The 13,639-nt window shown below is 30.7% G+C and overlaps 3 protein-coding genes across 5 annotated transcripts in view; 1 reads left to right on the forward strand and 2 right to left on the reverse strand.

Moving 5' to 3' along the window:
* LOC127144043 (uncharacterized) overlaps positions 1-13,639 on the reverse strand; it is a 73,612-nt gene that overhangs the window by 27,568 nt on the left and 32,405 nt on the right. The gene's annotated exons all lie outside the window — the stretch shown is intronic.
* On the forward strand, positions 2,269-7,917 carry LOC103497316 (endo-1,4-beta-xylanase 5). 3 transcript variants are annotated; one of them, XM_051079564.1, is made up of 9 exons: positions 2,399-2,519; positions 2,632-2,666; positions 2,769-2,922; positions 3,110-3,282; positions 3,568-3,669; positions 3,922-4,068; positions 4,403-5,041; positions 6,006-6,251; positions 7,900-7,917. In XM_051079564.1, the coding sequence occupies exons 1-9, from the start codon at positions 2,435-2,437 to the stop codon at positions 7,900-7,902; spliced, it is 1,584 nt and encodes a 527-aa protein (XP_050935521.1). In that variant the 5' UTR covers positions 2,399-2,434; the 3' UTR covers positions 7,903-7,917. The 3 variants fall into 3 exon arrangements, with proteins under 3 accessions (XP_050935522.1, XP_008457673.1, XP_050935521.1); XM_051079565.1 differs by lacking the exons at positions 2,399-2,519; positions 7,900-7,917 and adding an exon at positions 2,269-2,356 and having other exon boundaries at positions 3,110-3,232; positions 6,006-6,423; XM_008459451.3 differs by lacking the exon at positions 7,900-7,917 and having other exon boundaries at positions 2,367-2,519; positions 6,006-6,423.
* On the reverse strand, positions 7,120-9,044 carry LOC103497315 (thaumatin-like protein 1). Its single transcript, XM_008459450.3, has 2 exons — positions 7,947-9,044; positions 7,120-7,576 (listed from the first exon to the last, which is right to left on the reverse strand). Exons 1-2 carry the CDS (start codon positions 8,675-8,677, stop codon positions 7,249-7,251), a joined length of 1,059 nt encoding a protein of 352 aa, XP_008457672.1. The 5' UTR covers positions 8,678-9,044; the 3' UTR covers positions 7,120-7,248.

Below are 13,639 nucleotides of genomic sequence, written 5' to 3' on the forward strand. Positions count from 1 at the left end.
ATGTCAAACACAAACAAATGGGTTGAAGTGTTGTCCACTTGAAAATAGGATTCCAGACAACTTATGGCTTCATTAACCTAATTATTATTTCCATTGTCTCTCTCTACCTATCTTTCAAAGGTTTCATACTAACATACAACACTGCCCCAAGTCTTAGGGCTACACTATGCCAAACAATTATGATTCCTTTTTTTTTTCCTTTAAATCAAATAATAATCAAATTTTGTTTCTAGTTTTTCATTTCTTGTTTCTCGTTTATTTTTTTTACATATATAACAATTTGATTATGTTTGATAATCCTTTGAATTTTTGTTTTTTTACGATGTTCACTAGATCGTAGATATTGGAAGAGAATTTAGTTTAAGTATAATATTTGTTTTGAAAATTATTTTAAATAGGAATATGTTAACTTCTTGTTTATTTGTTGAGTATGATATAATACACAAGTTGATAGATTATGAAGTCTTAGAAGTGGTTGTAAAAATTAATTAATAGTAGAATATCAAATATTATATATTGCATCACTAAGTTAAATTTTTAGGTGTAAAAAGTCTTCCAAATAATTAAAAACTTCACACAAAGGAAAAAAAAATAATTAAAATAAAAAAAAAGGTAAACAATGTTCACATGGAAACCCTTATATATGATTGTACTTAAAAAAGACTTATGTTCTCAAAATTTTGTTGTTTTTATTAACCTAACAAAAAGGCTAAACTAAGGGTTGATTAATACTAATTAATCATGAGATTCTTTAATTATAAAAAAATAGGTCAAACTATTTATTAAGATTTTTTAATTATAAAAAATAGGTCAAACTATTTATTAAGATTTTTTAATCATAAAAAAATAGGTCAAACTATTTAAAAATTATAAATAAAAGTCTATTGATGTTAAAAACTTATAGAAGTCTATCATTGATATTATTAATTATATAAACTGATACATGTTTATCATGGATAGAGGTTGATAGAAGTCTATCAATATTTTCTCTTTTTTTGTTATTTATGTAAATAGTTTGACATTTTTTTCTAGGGGTATTTTCAAAAATAGCAAATTATTGAAACTATTTATAAAATATAGCAAAATTGAACAAATAGTTTCATTTTTCTTTCTTTCCTTCTTTCTTTTTTTTTTTTTTTGCTATAGTTGCAAATATAGTAATTAGATTCAAAATAATTAAGTATATAGCAATATTTTAAAAAATTTACAAATATAACAAAATTTGTCAAAGTCTATCACTATAAATCATGTTGCAAATATTGGTTTATCAGTGATTCAGCCATACAAGTTTATCACTTATAGATTTTTCTATATTTGTAATTTTTTTAAATGTTACTATATAGTTAATTATTATTTCTAAAATTGGCACCAATTATAATTATCCTAATAATAAATATTTTACTATTTTTTAAAATGTGCTTTTTAATATCTTATTTTACCTCATTAATTATCCAAAATTTCCTTCAATTAAAAATATATCAATACATTTAATAATTTCTATTTCCTCATTAATTAATCAAGTTTTTTCCAATTAAATATATTTCAATATATATATTTAATACCTTAAATTTTAATCCATCTGACTTTTTCCTTAAATCCAAATCAAAATAACCAATATCCACCGTCAAATTAATCTTTTATTTTCTTAAATTTGGAATGTTACAAAATTGAACAAAATTCAAATCCCTATAAATATATTATAATATTTTGAAATTCAAATAGTTCTCGATTAAATAAATTTCATTTTTAAGTAAAACAAACTCATAGAAGAATTTGAACCTTAAAAAAAAAAAAGTAGTGAATGTCAATTAGGACTAAACTACACCTAATTGCATATTCATTCAATAATAAATGAAAGAGTCAACGACTTTATTTATAAAATGATCATCAAATCATGTTTTAAGAGAATCACACACATTAAGCATAAGAAAAGAAATTGACTAAAAAAACCATCATATAAACACAACAATTAAACCAAAACTTAACTTTAAACAGAATCATATGAACGTTGAAGAACAAAGACAAAGATTGTTATATAATATGTCAAAAGAAACACAAAACATGCGACTAACATTATGTTAATTAGAAGTTTAAGGAACAAAGAAACAAGGCAAAAAATTCTGTCTTTATATGGCAAGAGTCACATGAACTATTGTTTAAAGAAAAAGCTTGTGAACAGATTTTACTTACCCACAGACAGATTCTTCGCTGTTTCCCTCGTGATTTCTTTTCTAAATTGTTACAAATGGCTCCAAAATGTTTTCGATTTTCATAATTAACACACTTTTTAAAAATTTGTTCAAATAGTTTTCCTCGGTCTTTGTCTTCGTCAGTGGTTTGGATATGAGATGAAAAGGTTAGTTGGAGTTATTTCTACCATTACCCATTTCTTTTCTTTTAAAAGCCTCCAATTTTCCCTCTTTTTCATTGCACCATGAGAAACTTTCATCCCTTCTCTACTTTTTTGCTTTTCGTCTTCCTGTTTCATCCTCTTCTTCTTGTTCTTGTTGATTCATATGGTATCTCCTCTCTCAAATCTCTGATTTTTCTGTCATTTTCTTTGGAAAAGTCTTGTGTGTTCTTAAAGTTTTTGCTTATTCTTTTTGTGGGGTCGTTTTGTTTTTCTTGCAGATGGGCCTTTATACGATTACACAGCTCATACTGAGGTAATATTTCTTTGCAATATGTTTGTCTCTTAACATTTGAAACTTTTTTTCTTCTGTTAATGAAATGGAGATCTTTTTTTCAAATGGGGTTTCTTTGAATAGTGTAAATTACGTCCAGAGAAGCCACTCTACAATGGAGGAATCCTCAAAAATCAAGCTTTGAGTGTTCAAGCCATTGGGGACACTTCAAATGCTATCTATTCACCTGCATTTCTCTTGCACAATCTCACTGCCAAAACCTATTATTCCTTTTCAAGTAAGTTTCAAGTTTAACTAGCTGATAATTAGCATGACTTTCTTTCTTAGACGTCTACAATCCCAGTTCCCGAGTTGTTGTATAAAAAAAGAACAGTAAGTCTCTTGTTCTTCTTTTGGGCTTGGAAATGAGAACTCAGCTAATTCATAGCCCAAATTGTTGTTGTGTTGTCGGGCTCTGGTGATAGGTTGGGTGAAATTAGGAGGAGCAGTTTCAAGTGTTGTAAGAGCAAGCCTCAGGATCGAGAATGAAACTTACAATTGCATTGGCACTGTTTTGGCAAAGCATGGTTGTTGGTCTTTTCTCAAAGGTGGATTCTTCATGAACTTGCCTTCAAATTTCTCTATTCTATTCTTTCAGGTATGAGGGGAATAAAGATTGCGAATCATTACAATACCGTGAAATCTATGTTGTATTCGTATCTATGTTATTTATTTACGATCTTATCCCTAATGCATTATATAAAATCTCTAGTCCCTTTGTTTGTGAATGAAACACACCGTTAGTAAACCACTTAAATATTCGCATTGATTCTTTAATGTTTATGTCATTGGATTATCTTTGATTATTGATTCTTTAACATGAACAAAAGACGTTTTAATTTTACTTTAATTGGGTGTTGATTGAGTTCTTTTTCTTTTACAGATTTTTGATGAGGGAGATGCCAATATATCAATCGATAATGCTTCTTTACAGCCATTTACAGAAGAAGAGTGGAGAGTAAATCAACAACTCACAATCAATACAGTAAGAACATTATTGACAATCAATTCTCCTTTGGTTGCTAAGTGAATTGCTTTAAATCTATAATTTTAGTTTTGTTTTGAGCCTATTAGTGCCTCTATGGTTTGTACTATATGACATTCCACTCTGTTAATAAAACTAATGTCTCTTTGCACTGTTATTTAACCATGTAAACCTCTGTGTTGATATTTATTATTTATGCTTTCTTGTTTTCTTTATTTGTCAATTTTATAATGATAATTCAAAACGAAACAGGTGAGGAAACGAGCTGTTACAGTTCATGTTTCTGATAAACAAGGAGGGAGGTTGGAAGGAGCATTGATCAATGTCAAGCAAATCTCTAAAGACTTCCCATTTGGATCTGCAATTGCAAAAACCATTATAGGGAACTTACCTTATCAGGTAATTCAACTTAAACAATCTGCAAATGTGTTCATTTTTTATCCACTTCGTAAATCAATCGGTTGGAATTTCTTGAACGACAAGTAGGAGGCTCTCATCTTCCAAGAGGGCAACACCCCTTCCAAAAACCTAAGTTGTATTCATATTTTCCATATACATGTTATATACGATTTTGACCTTATGGTTTAGAAAAGTACGTTATATACACTCTCTGACGTCAGAGGTTACACACCGTTAATGAATTACGTAGAACTCTATGTTGATTGTTTATTGTTTACACTTTGTGAATTTCATGACACAATCTCTCATTTTTGTTTCAAAACCCCATTTCCAGGATTGGTTTGTGAAGAGATTCAATGCAGCAGTTTTTGAAAATGAACTAAAATGGTATGCCACAGAGCCAAAACAAGGGGTTCTGAACTACACAACAGCTGATAGAATGTTGGAATTTGTCCGGGCGAATCAAATAACCGCTAGAGGCCACAACATCTTCTGGGAGGATCCGAAGTACACGCCCCCGTGGGTCCAAAACCTAACTGGGGAGGAGCTGAAATCGGCGGTGGATTCACGGATAAAGGGGCTGTTAAGTAGATACAAAGATGAGTTTGTACATTGGGATGTGAGCAATGAAATGCTGCATTTTGATTTCTATGAGAAGAGCCTTGGTGCTAATGCAACATTGCATTTCTACAAAACAGCACATGAGATTGATCCATTGGCTACATTGTTTATGAATGAATTCAATGTGGTGGAGACTTGCAGTGATGTGAAATCAACTGTTGACAATTACATTAATAGGCTTAAAGAACTTAAAAGAAATGGGGTTTCAATGGATGGGATTGGATTGGAAGGTCATTTCACTATTCCTAACCCACCTCTTATGAGAGCCATCTTAGACAAATTGGCTACTCTCAACCTTCCAATTTGGCTCACAGAAGTTGATATCAGCCATACTTTGGGTCAAGAAACTCAGGTAATTTAGAAGTTCTATTGCCATAACACATTCATTCATTAGTAGAGATGTTCATAGGTAGTGACAATTTTTTCAATGTTCAAAACTTGTATTTGTTGTTTATAAGTTTGTGTTGCTTGACTAATTTGTTTAACATAACACACAAAGCTATGCTTGCATTTTCCTCACTCACATAATCTTTGAATAATGCACAGTTTGTATGTTATAAAGTATCAAATTAGTTATTGGGAATAATGTTCTTTAGACACAATTTGAAAGTTCAAAAGTCTATCAAAACTTTTTTACATGCAGGGACTTACTAGACAACTTTAAAAGTTAAAGACTTTGCTTGATGATAATTTTCTTTTTAGTTTTATGTTTTGAAATTTATGCTTGTTTTCGGTTCTTAAAGAAACATTTGAATTTTTAATCAAAATCTAAAAACAAAAACATAGTTTTCTAAACTACTTTTTATAACTTTCAAAACTTGGTTTTTTTAAAACATTGGTAGAAAGAATAAGAAGACAAAGAAATTGATGGAGCCTTTAGGATATGGAGTTGGTTATTATAATTAGTAGTTTTCCTATCTTGTATGTAATAACACTAGCTTTGTGTTACTTGAGAAGACTTTTTTAGTTACGATGAAAGATAGTAAACATCATAATAAAGAGGAAGGTAATAGATGTGTAAGAAATAGTAAATTATCCAACAAATAAGGATTTCAAATAGTATTATTGTAGTTAGTTGGAAGTGCCAACTATTATTATAATTGAAGACACATATAGATCGAACTATCAACTCAATTGAGACTTATTATTAGACTAATAATCCACTAAAATTGGGGGCCCGACTTACTACAACTAAAAGATTATCAAACGATACTTAAATAATCCAAACCCGACTTATATTAGACAAATGAAAGAGGGCTATTGACCCTCTATTTTTTCCCCTCATTCTACTTGACATGAAACTCTCCTCTTTGCAGGCTTCTTATTTGGAAGTTGTGCTGAGGGAAGGTTTCTCACACCCTGCTGTAGGTGGGATTATGTTGTGGTCGGCGCTGGGTCCGAACGGTTGCTACCAAATGTGCTTGACCGACGCCAACTTTCGGAACCTCCCGACTGGCGATGTGGTCGACAAGCTCTTGAAAGAATGGAAAACCGAAGATATTGAAGCTCGGACCGACAACCATGGTTCCTTTAGCTTTTATGGCTTTTTGGGTGAATATGAGGTAAGCGTTAAGTATGAAAACAGAAGTGCTACTTCAACTTTCCCTGTCTCAGTTGGTGATGAAACTAAACACTTCAGCATTCAGTTGTAGAAAAACTGTTGCAATTTGAGGTTGAATAGTAAAGGATTACTCTTTCTACAGAAAATAAACTGTTTCACTTGAGTGTTCAAAAGAGTCTCATTTATTATAACAAACCAAGTTGTTATGAAATCCACAAAGAAACAAAATAAATAAATAAATAAATAATACATAAGATTGCCGAAGATATTCATGTAGTTTACTAACAATGTATTAACTACATCAATCACTAAAAGAAAATACATACAGCACACTTCTCTAAACTCGAGACTAAAATCAAAAAATAACATAAATACAAATATAAAGTTTAAGATTTTTTGAAACATGACTCTTGGTCCGGAGCACTAACAAGGAAAATAAATTAACAAGTTGATTCTATTCCCTTATCCAAATTTCAACCTTTTTACACAGCAGATTCGATCCCCAACTTCAGTGATTCATTTTTCTCCACTGCCAATTTATTCAACCAACAACTTAACAAGTTTTCACATTCCACTAAATCAAAATGAACTAAAGGGGCTTTGAAAAGTTGCATCTTTTTTCAATTTTTTTTTCTCCTTAGCTAAGATGAAAGGCAAAAAAAAGACAAAGCTGTGACCTGTAACTTGCATTACAGGCCAAGATATCCTCTCTATGAGGGAAAAAAAAAACCAGCCATTGTCAACTTGTTCACACCACAAGCAATGTGCTTAATTATAAAACATTCATAAAGGAAATAAAATAATGAGAAAATAGCTTTAGAAAGGAATAACAAAACCCAAACTAAAAAAGAACACTTGAACTAAAACACTTCCAAAAACTAAAATAGAAAATGAATCATTCAAGAAGATGGCATTTTACAATCTGGGGGAAGATTCTTTCCTTACTCAATTTCACATAACAAAGCTGAATCCATAAGTTGAGAGGAAACTGAAGAAGGCTACAAGAAAAGAGAACTCAAAATGACTAAAAATGTTACTAAAAACAATATAATGGATGGAAGAGAAACTGCTCTAGCTGAATCTCCCATAGCCAAACCAGCCAACCATGACCCATCTGCTAGCATAGCTTCCCCAGATCCAGACCCCGACTCCGATCCCGTACTCGCACCTCTCCCTAACATATCAGTTCCAGATGCTCCTGAATAACCCATCCCATACTCAGATCCCGATCCCGATCCCGACCCTGACTCTATCCCCGTTTCAGATCCGTAACCTTGAGATGTTGTATCTGGGGTTGTTGGAGTAGGAAAACTTGATGATTTTTGGCTGCATCAAGTTGGAATGAATGACCCCACATGTTAATAATTTTAGTGTCATGTTCTTTGTTGAAGCAGAAGTTTTAAATATATTAAAATGCATAAATATTCTTTAGTGATCACTTGAAAGAGAATCTTTGGCAGTATGGGATTGGCATTAATATAAAACCTCCATTATCAGTTAAATAAACAAAATGAAGATTTTAACAGATTGTCAGAACCCCAGATGCTAAAGCAAAAGCAAATTCCTTCAATCATTTTCGATCTAATATTTATCTGGGCCATAACATTTCATACTAAACTAAATCAATCGGTAATCTCATATTATGACAGTAAAAAACAGGGGAAATTGAAGAAACTTAGAACAAGGTATGGATTACCTTGGAGAAGAAGGGCAAAATGTAATGGTGTAATCGGCACCGGTACAAGTGAATGTACTCGTAGCATCATCGTAAGCGTAGCTATACGATTTAGGACAAGCAGCCTTAAACATTTCTGAGTACACCGACGGTTTACAAGAGTTGGGTGAACCGTACGCGCCGCTGCAACAGTACTCTGCAGTCCCAAACGCTTCACACGCGCTCTTGCACGCGTCTCCTTGGCCGACCCTCAACTCCGGCGGACATTGACGGTTCAGATCCGTGGAGCAACCCGTGGTAGCGCACTGACCCGACCCACCAGTTCCTTCAACGATCATGGGTAGGTTATAGCCATCAACTAGACTAACATCGTAAAAATCCATCCCGCCGGTTCCGAGAGTGAACTCGGCGAGAGTTGCTGGTGGGGCTGCTCCGGCGCCATTGCATTCGACTTGGCCGGAGCCGCAGTCGCCGGTGAGGCAGGATCCAGAAGTGGATCCGTCGAAGTTACAGGAGGTTCTGCCCCAGAAACGGCCGGACCAGCCAGTGGGGGCAAGGAAAGAACGGGAAGTGTCTTTGGGGAGTTCGAAACCGGTGGTACCGAGAGTGGGGTTGCCGGCATTGGCGAGAATGCCGGGCCAGACGGTGAAATCACATCTGTTGACGAAGGTGAATGTGGCGGCTCGTGAAGTGGGGAGTAAGAAAAGGAGTGTGAAAATGAGAGAGATGAAATGCGGGGCAGAGGAAGCCATGGAAATGAAGCAGAGGGCTTACTCTGGTTCTTGTTTGGTGGGTTTGTTTGTGGATATTTGGAGAAGAGAGGAAGATGGAGAAGGGTTTTTGGCGGGTGAGATTATGAGAGGAGATACAGCGGAAGTAAAAGACAAAAATGTCTGTACAAACCAGAGAGAGAGAGAGAGAGAGAGAGAGAAAGAGGGTAATGAAAAAAGAAAGAGAGTATGAGAAAGAGGAAGAAGAAGAAGAAGAAGAAGAAGAAGAAGAGTATAATGATGGTGATAATGGAGGAGGGTTGGGCCTTGATCTGTATTTTGTTTTCCTTTTCATTCTTTCCATTATTGATGTTTCATTCTCTTTTGCGACTCTACTTTTACCACAAAATGTGTTATCAACTTTAGGGTTTTTAAATAGGATTTGAATATTAAAACTCTAGAGAATGTAATATATAACCTAATTGAGGTATGCCTGTTTTGTTACTTAAACTTTAAATACATGATAATTCACAATAATCTATCGGACATTCAAGAAACAAACATAAATTTCAAAATCTAAATGGATAGTAAAGAAAGTTGAATTGTAACATTTTTATAATTTTATATGATTGTACTCTTATTACTATTTTGGATAATGGTTGGATCCATAGGGTAGGAAGGGGTAGACTGCCTTCTGGTACATTAATTTTTAAGGAATGAGCCAGTTTATATTTTAATTAATTATAGTATCATTCATTAATAAATTAATATCAATTAATTATTACTATTAATTATTAAGTAAAAATATATTACTTAAACTTACAAATTTTATGTTATTTAGTTAATATAAGTTAACAACAACAAAAAAGTTCCAATATATTATTTTTTATTTTTTATTTTTTATTAAATAAAATAATTTAAATAATAGTTAACTAAAAAAGTATTTGTTTTTTTTTTATATATATATATTTCAATTGATTCAATCATCTTCCTTACTTGTTCACTTTCATTTTATTAAATAATTATCTAGTTTTATTTTTTATATACAAATAGTTAAATCAAATATTCAATTAACTTTCACGTTAATTATGTTACATGTTCAAATACAAACACTAATTATGCTAGACATTTAAAACTCATATATCCATGAAACAATATATACAATCTAAACTACACTTAGAAGGATGTTTGTTTCGGGTTGAGATTGGATGAGTTAAGCATCCTAAGCCCGATCCTTATTTGGTACAAGTGTTTTAGAAGCCTTAACTTCTTACCTACATTCCCATGGGTTATTTTTCTTTTTCTTTTTCTTTATCTAATTTAATTTTAGAATTAAAAGTTTGTTTGCCATCTTCTCTAGGGACCGTTGTCGACTAACTCCCCATCGCCATTTTTAACCACTTTGTCGGCAAACTTTCGGCCACCAACTTAGATAACTCCATCAATTTTAGGTTGTCAATGGCTAACCTTGAAAAGTTGACAGATTTTAAATTTTGACTGAAACTAAAAGAAATGTTTATATACTTAATTTTCAAAAATCAAATGGTTAGACAAACATGACCTAAACTATGCGGATATTTTATTATGAAGTTGGGACATAATTATTGGGTTAAATTACCACTTTAGTTTTTAAACGTTGAGTTTCTCTACTTGTTCCCTCAACAAAGGTATTAACGGTATTTAATAGGTATTCGAATACTCAATTTTATGTCTTAAAATTTCAATAGGTTTCTAATAGGTCCCGAGCAATTTTTTCTTTTTAGAAAAAAGTAATCGACCTATTGGATACAAATTTAAATTGGTTAAATAAAAAATTTATTCCATTTTGTTTAGAGAAAATTAGAGTTTAATTTTATGTTTGGATATAGCTCATTATAGTCCTTATAATTTGATAGATTCACCTGAATAGAACTCTTATCTTAAAGATTATATATAAGAGTTTTATCTAAATTCTAGTTATAAATCACGAGATTAAGTTCTAATTTCCATTTTACAGATTAAATTTGTAAATTATGCATTTAAATTTTATGTCTAATAAAACGGTAAACTTTTATTTTTGAGACCGAGATGGAAACATATAAACTTTTAAAGATTAAACGAGTTACCTAGTTATTAAGTTTGAGATGTATTTCTTGAAATAAAGAGCTAAGGAAATTATTATTATTTAGAGAAATTATTGTAAAGAAAAATATTAATAAAAATATTTACAAAATATAACAAAATTTCATATTTTATCACTAATAGATATTAGTAGCCACTAGAGAATTGTACCATTATCAATGTATGCACAATCCTAAAATTTTATACAATGGGGGCAAAAAAATTCAAATGTAAGATTTGAGCTCACAACCACTGCAGTACAACCATATATTTTTAAAAATAAAGCATTATTTAGTATATTGTAATTTAAAACTTCAAAATTAATATTAAAATACAAAAATCGATAATGTGAGGGGACACGTGACCTCACTGGCCCTTTAATAAATCTGCCCCTGTCAATAGAAGTTTATTAGTGATTATCAGCTTCTATCATTAACATAATACAAAGTTTTATTATGTTTTATATACTTTTAGTTTATATTACTATATTTGAAAGTACGTCTATTTTTTGACCGTTCAACCTTGAAATGATTTTCTTTAGAAAACACCGATAAGAAAATCACACCACCAAAGAATTAATGGAAAATAGACCCAATGTATGGCCATTGCAATCATGTCAACTACCTTTATCACTATTTTCTCTTATAATTATTTAAAACATAACATGAACCAAACTAACAAAATTTGAAAGAGTTTTTCTTTCAATAGCGGACAAACTCAAACAAAGATATCGTCTCACTCCACTTGCAAACATGCCCATTAAAGGTATGTGACATTGATCGATATGTCACATGATTCAATACTAAACTAATAAGCTGAAATTATCACACATTCAAATCTACACACTTAATAATCTCCTCCACATTGATTGATAGAGGTTCTAAGAGCCAAATTAAAAGCTTTCATTCTATTGGTTTTGCTCCAAATTTTTAATACAATAATTGTGAAGGATCGAACCTTCCATCTTTAAGATGGAATGCCATGTCAATTACCATCAAACTAACGCTTACCCGATTAATTATCAGTCCCAATCACTTGGGACGGTTTTTTAAATATTTAATAAATATCTTTTAAATTAAATTTATTTTTCATTTAATATTGATATCTATACTTTCATAATTTTTAAAATAAACAAGAAACTATATTGGCGAAAAAAATACTTGGGAAAAAAGTTTTTTAAAAAAATAAAGAAACTAACCTTTTAAGATAAATATTTCAATTTATTTCTCTATTTCTTTTTTAAGAATAAATTTATTTAAGCACAATCTTCTAAAATATAAATTTTTATATAATAATTTTAATTTAAACATTGTAATATATATATATATATACATTAATTTTGTTAGGAAATTAATTTGAGGATCACTTTAAATTTTGGAGTTACTTTTAAAGAAAACAATATTATTAAAGAAAATAATCATATTAGCCATATGAATACTATAGTCCTAAAAATTCTTCAACAACCATAAGTTCACTACTTAATTAAAGAATAATAAACATAAGATTAAGCATGACAAAAAGGCTTCATATTTGTCAAAAAAGTATAAAGTAAAAATATAAGAATTTGTGACTTTTTTTCTTCTTAATGGGAATATAATTATCATTAATTAACTCTTTGAATTATAATTTACCAACTTGTGGTGGACCTATATTTATTATAAAGATTATATCCTCCACTAAATTTTAATTTTCTTTTAGTATTTAATGCTATTCCTCTTTTTAGATTATTAATTAATGATAATGATTAGTCTCCACAAACTTTACACTTTTCCATATAACTTATAAACACTAATCTTCAAACATATGTTTTTTTTTTAGCCACTAATTATTTATAAGAAAATAAATTCTATAATGTATGCCAAATATTTTACATTTCAAGAACTTATATTTTTTTTTAACATTAAAATTCAAACACATTCTTACCTTAAAAATATCATTATTTCTTTTAATATTTTTTATTTTAGTAGAACAAGTTGACATAAAACAATCATAAATTATAAGTTTAGTCTCGAGAATTTGAGCTCGATTTTATTTTGAATCTTATAGTTTTAAAGTGTTAACTTGACCTTTATGGATTAGGATTAGTTTCAAAAGCTAATATGATTTCATTGTTTGAACTTAGATTCAATATGAAGTTAATGATTTGGTTTAAAAAGTTCAAGCGTCACAAATGAACTCTAACTATTTTATTCATTTAAGAATTTATTTTCTTCTCGATATTAAACCATAATACAATCAACAAAACAAAAACATATCACATAATCTATGTGAAATATAAGAAAATGATCATGAGTATATAAAAGAATCTATTATTACAATTATATCCAATCGTATAGTATTTTTTGGGTAAAAAAAAAAAAGGTCCACGAGAATGTGCGTATAACAAATCACGAACTATCTCCAATAATATCAAAACCTTTAAAATGAAACTCAAAACAATGTCACGACAATTTATTTCTAAAACAAACAATATCATACTATGAACAATATTCAAACTATCATTATCCCTACCAAATATCATAATTAACATAATAATAATGTATTATAATCGTTAAATACTAAATCAAACTATATAAGACTACGTAAGAAAAGTTAAATTATCAACAAAAGCTTGACTCAAACGAAGATCTGTTGCATAGGAAAAATAAAATGAATTAGAGAGGGTTGGAGAGTGTTCTAGTACGGGCAACACTACAGTAAAGAACGAATGAGGACCAATCACAGGTAGCCACGTGTAAAGTGAAAAAGAGATGGAGCTTTAACGAAGAGGTGGGCCCACAAAAAAAGAATTCCTTTTACGTGTCACATCCAAAAGCCACCAAAGGGCCAGAAGGTGCTGATGCTGATGCTGCCCGTCCAACGTGGAGACAAAATCGAAAGTGGGTCCCAATAATCAAGGGCATT

Source organism: Cucumis melo, chromosome 11 (assembly GCF_025177605.1).
Source record: "Cucumis melo cultivar AY chromosome 11, USDA_Cmelo_AY_1.0, whole genome shotgun sequence".
Taxonomy (NCBI): domain Eukaryota; kingdom Viridiplantae; phylum Streptophyta; class Magnoliopsida; order Cucurbitales; family Cucurbitaceae; genus Cucumis; species Cucumis melo.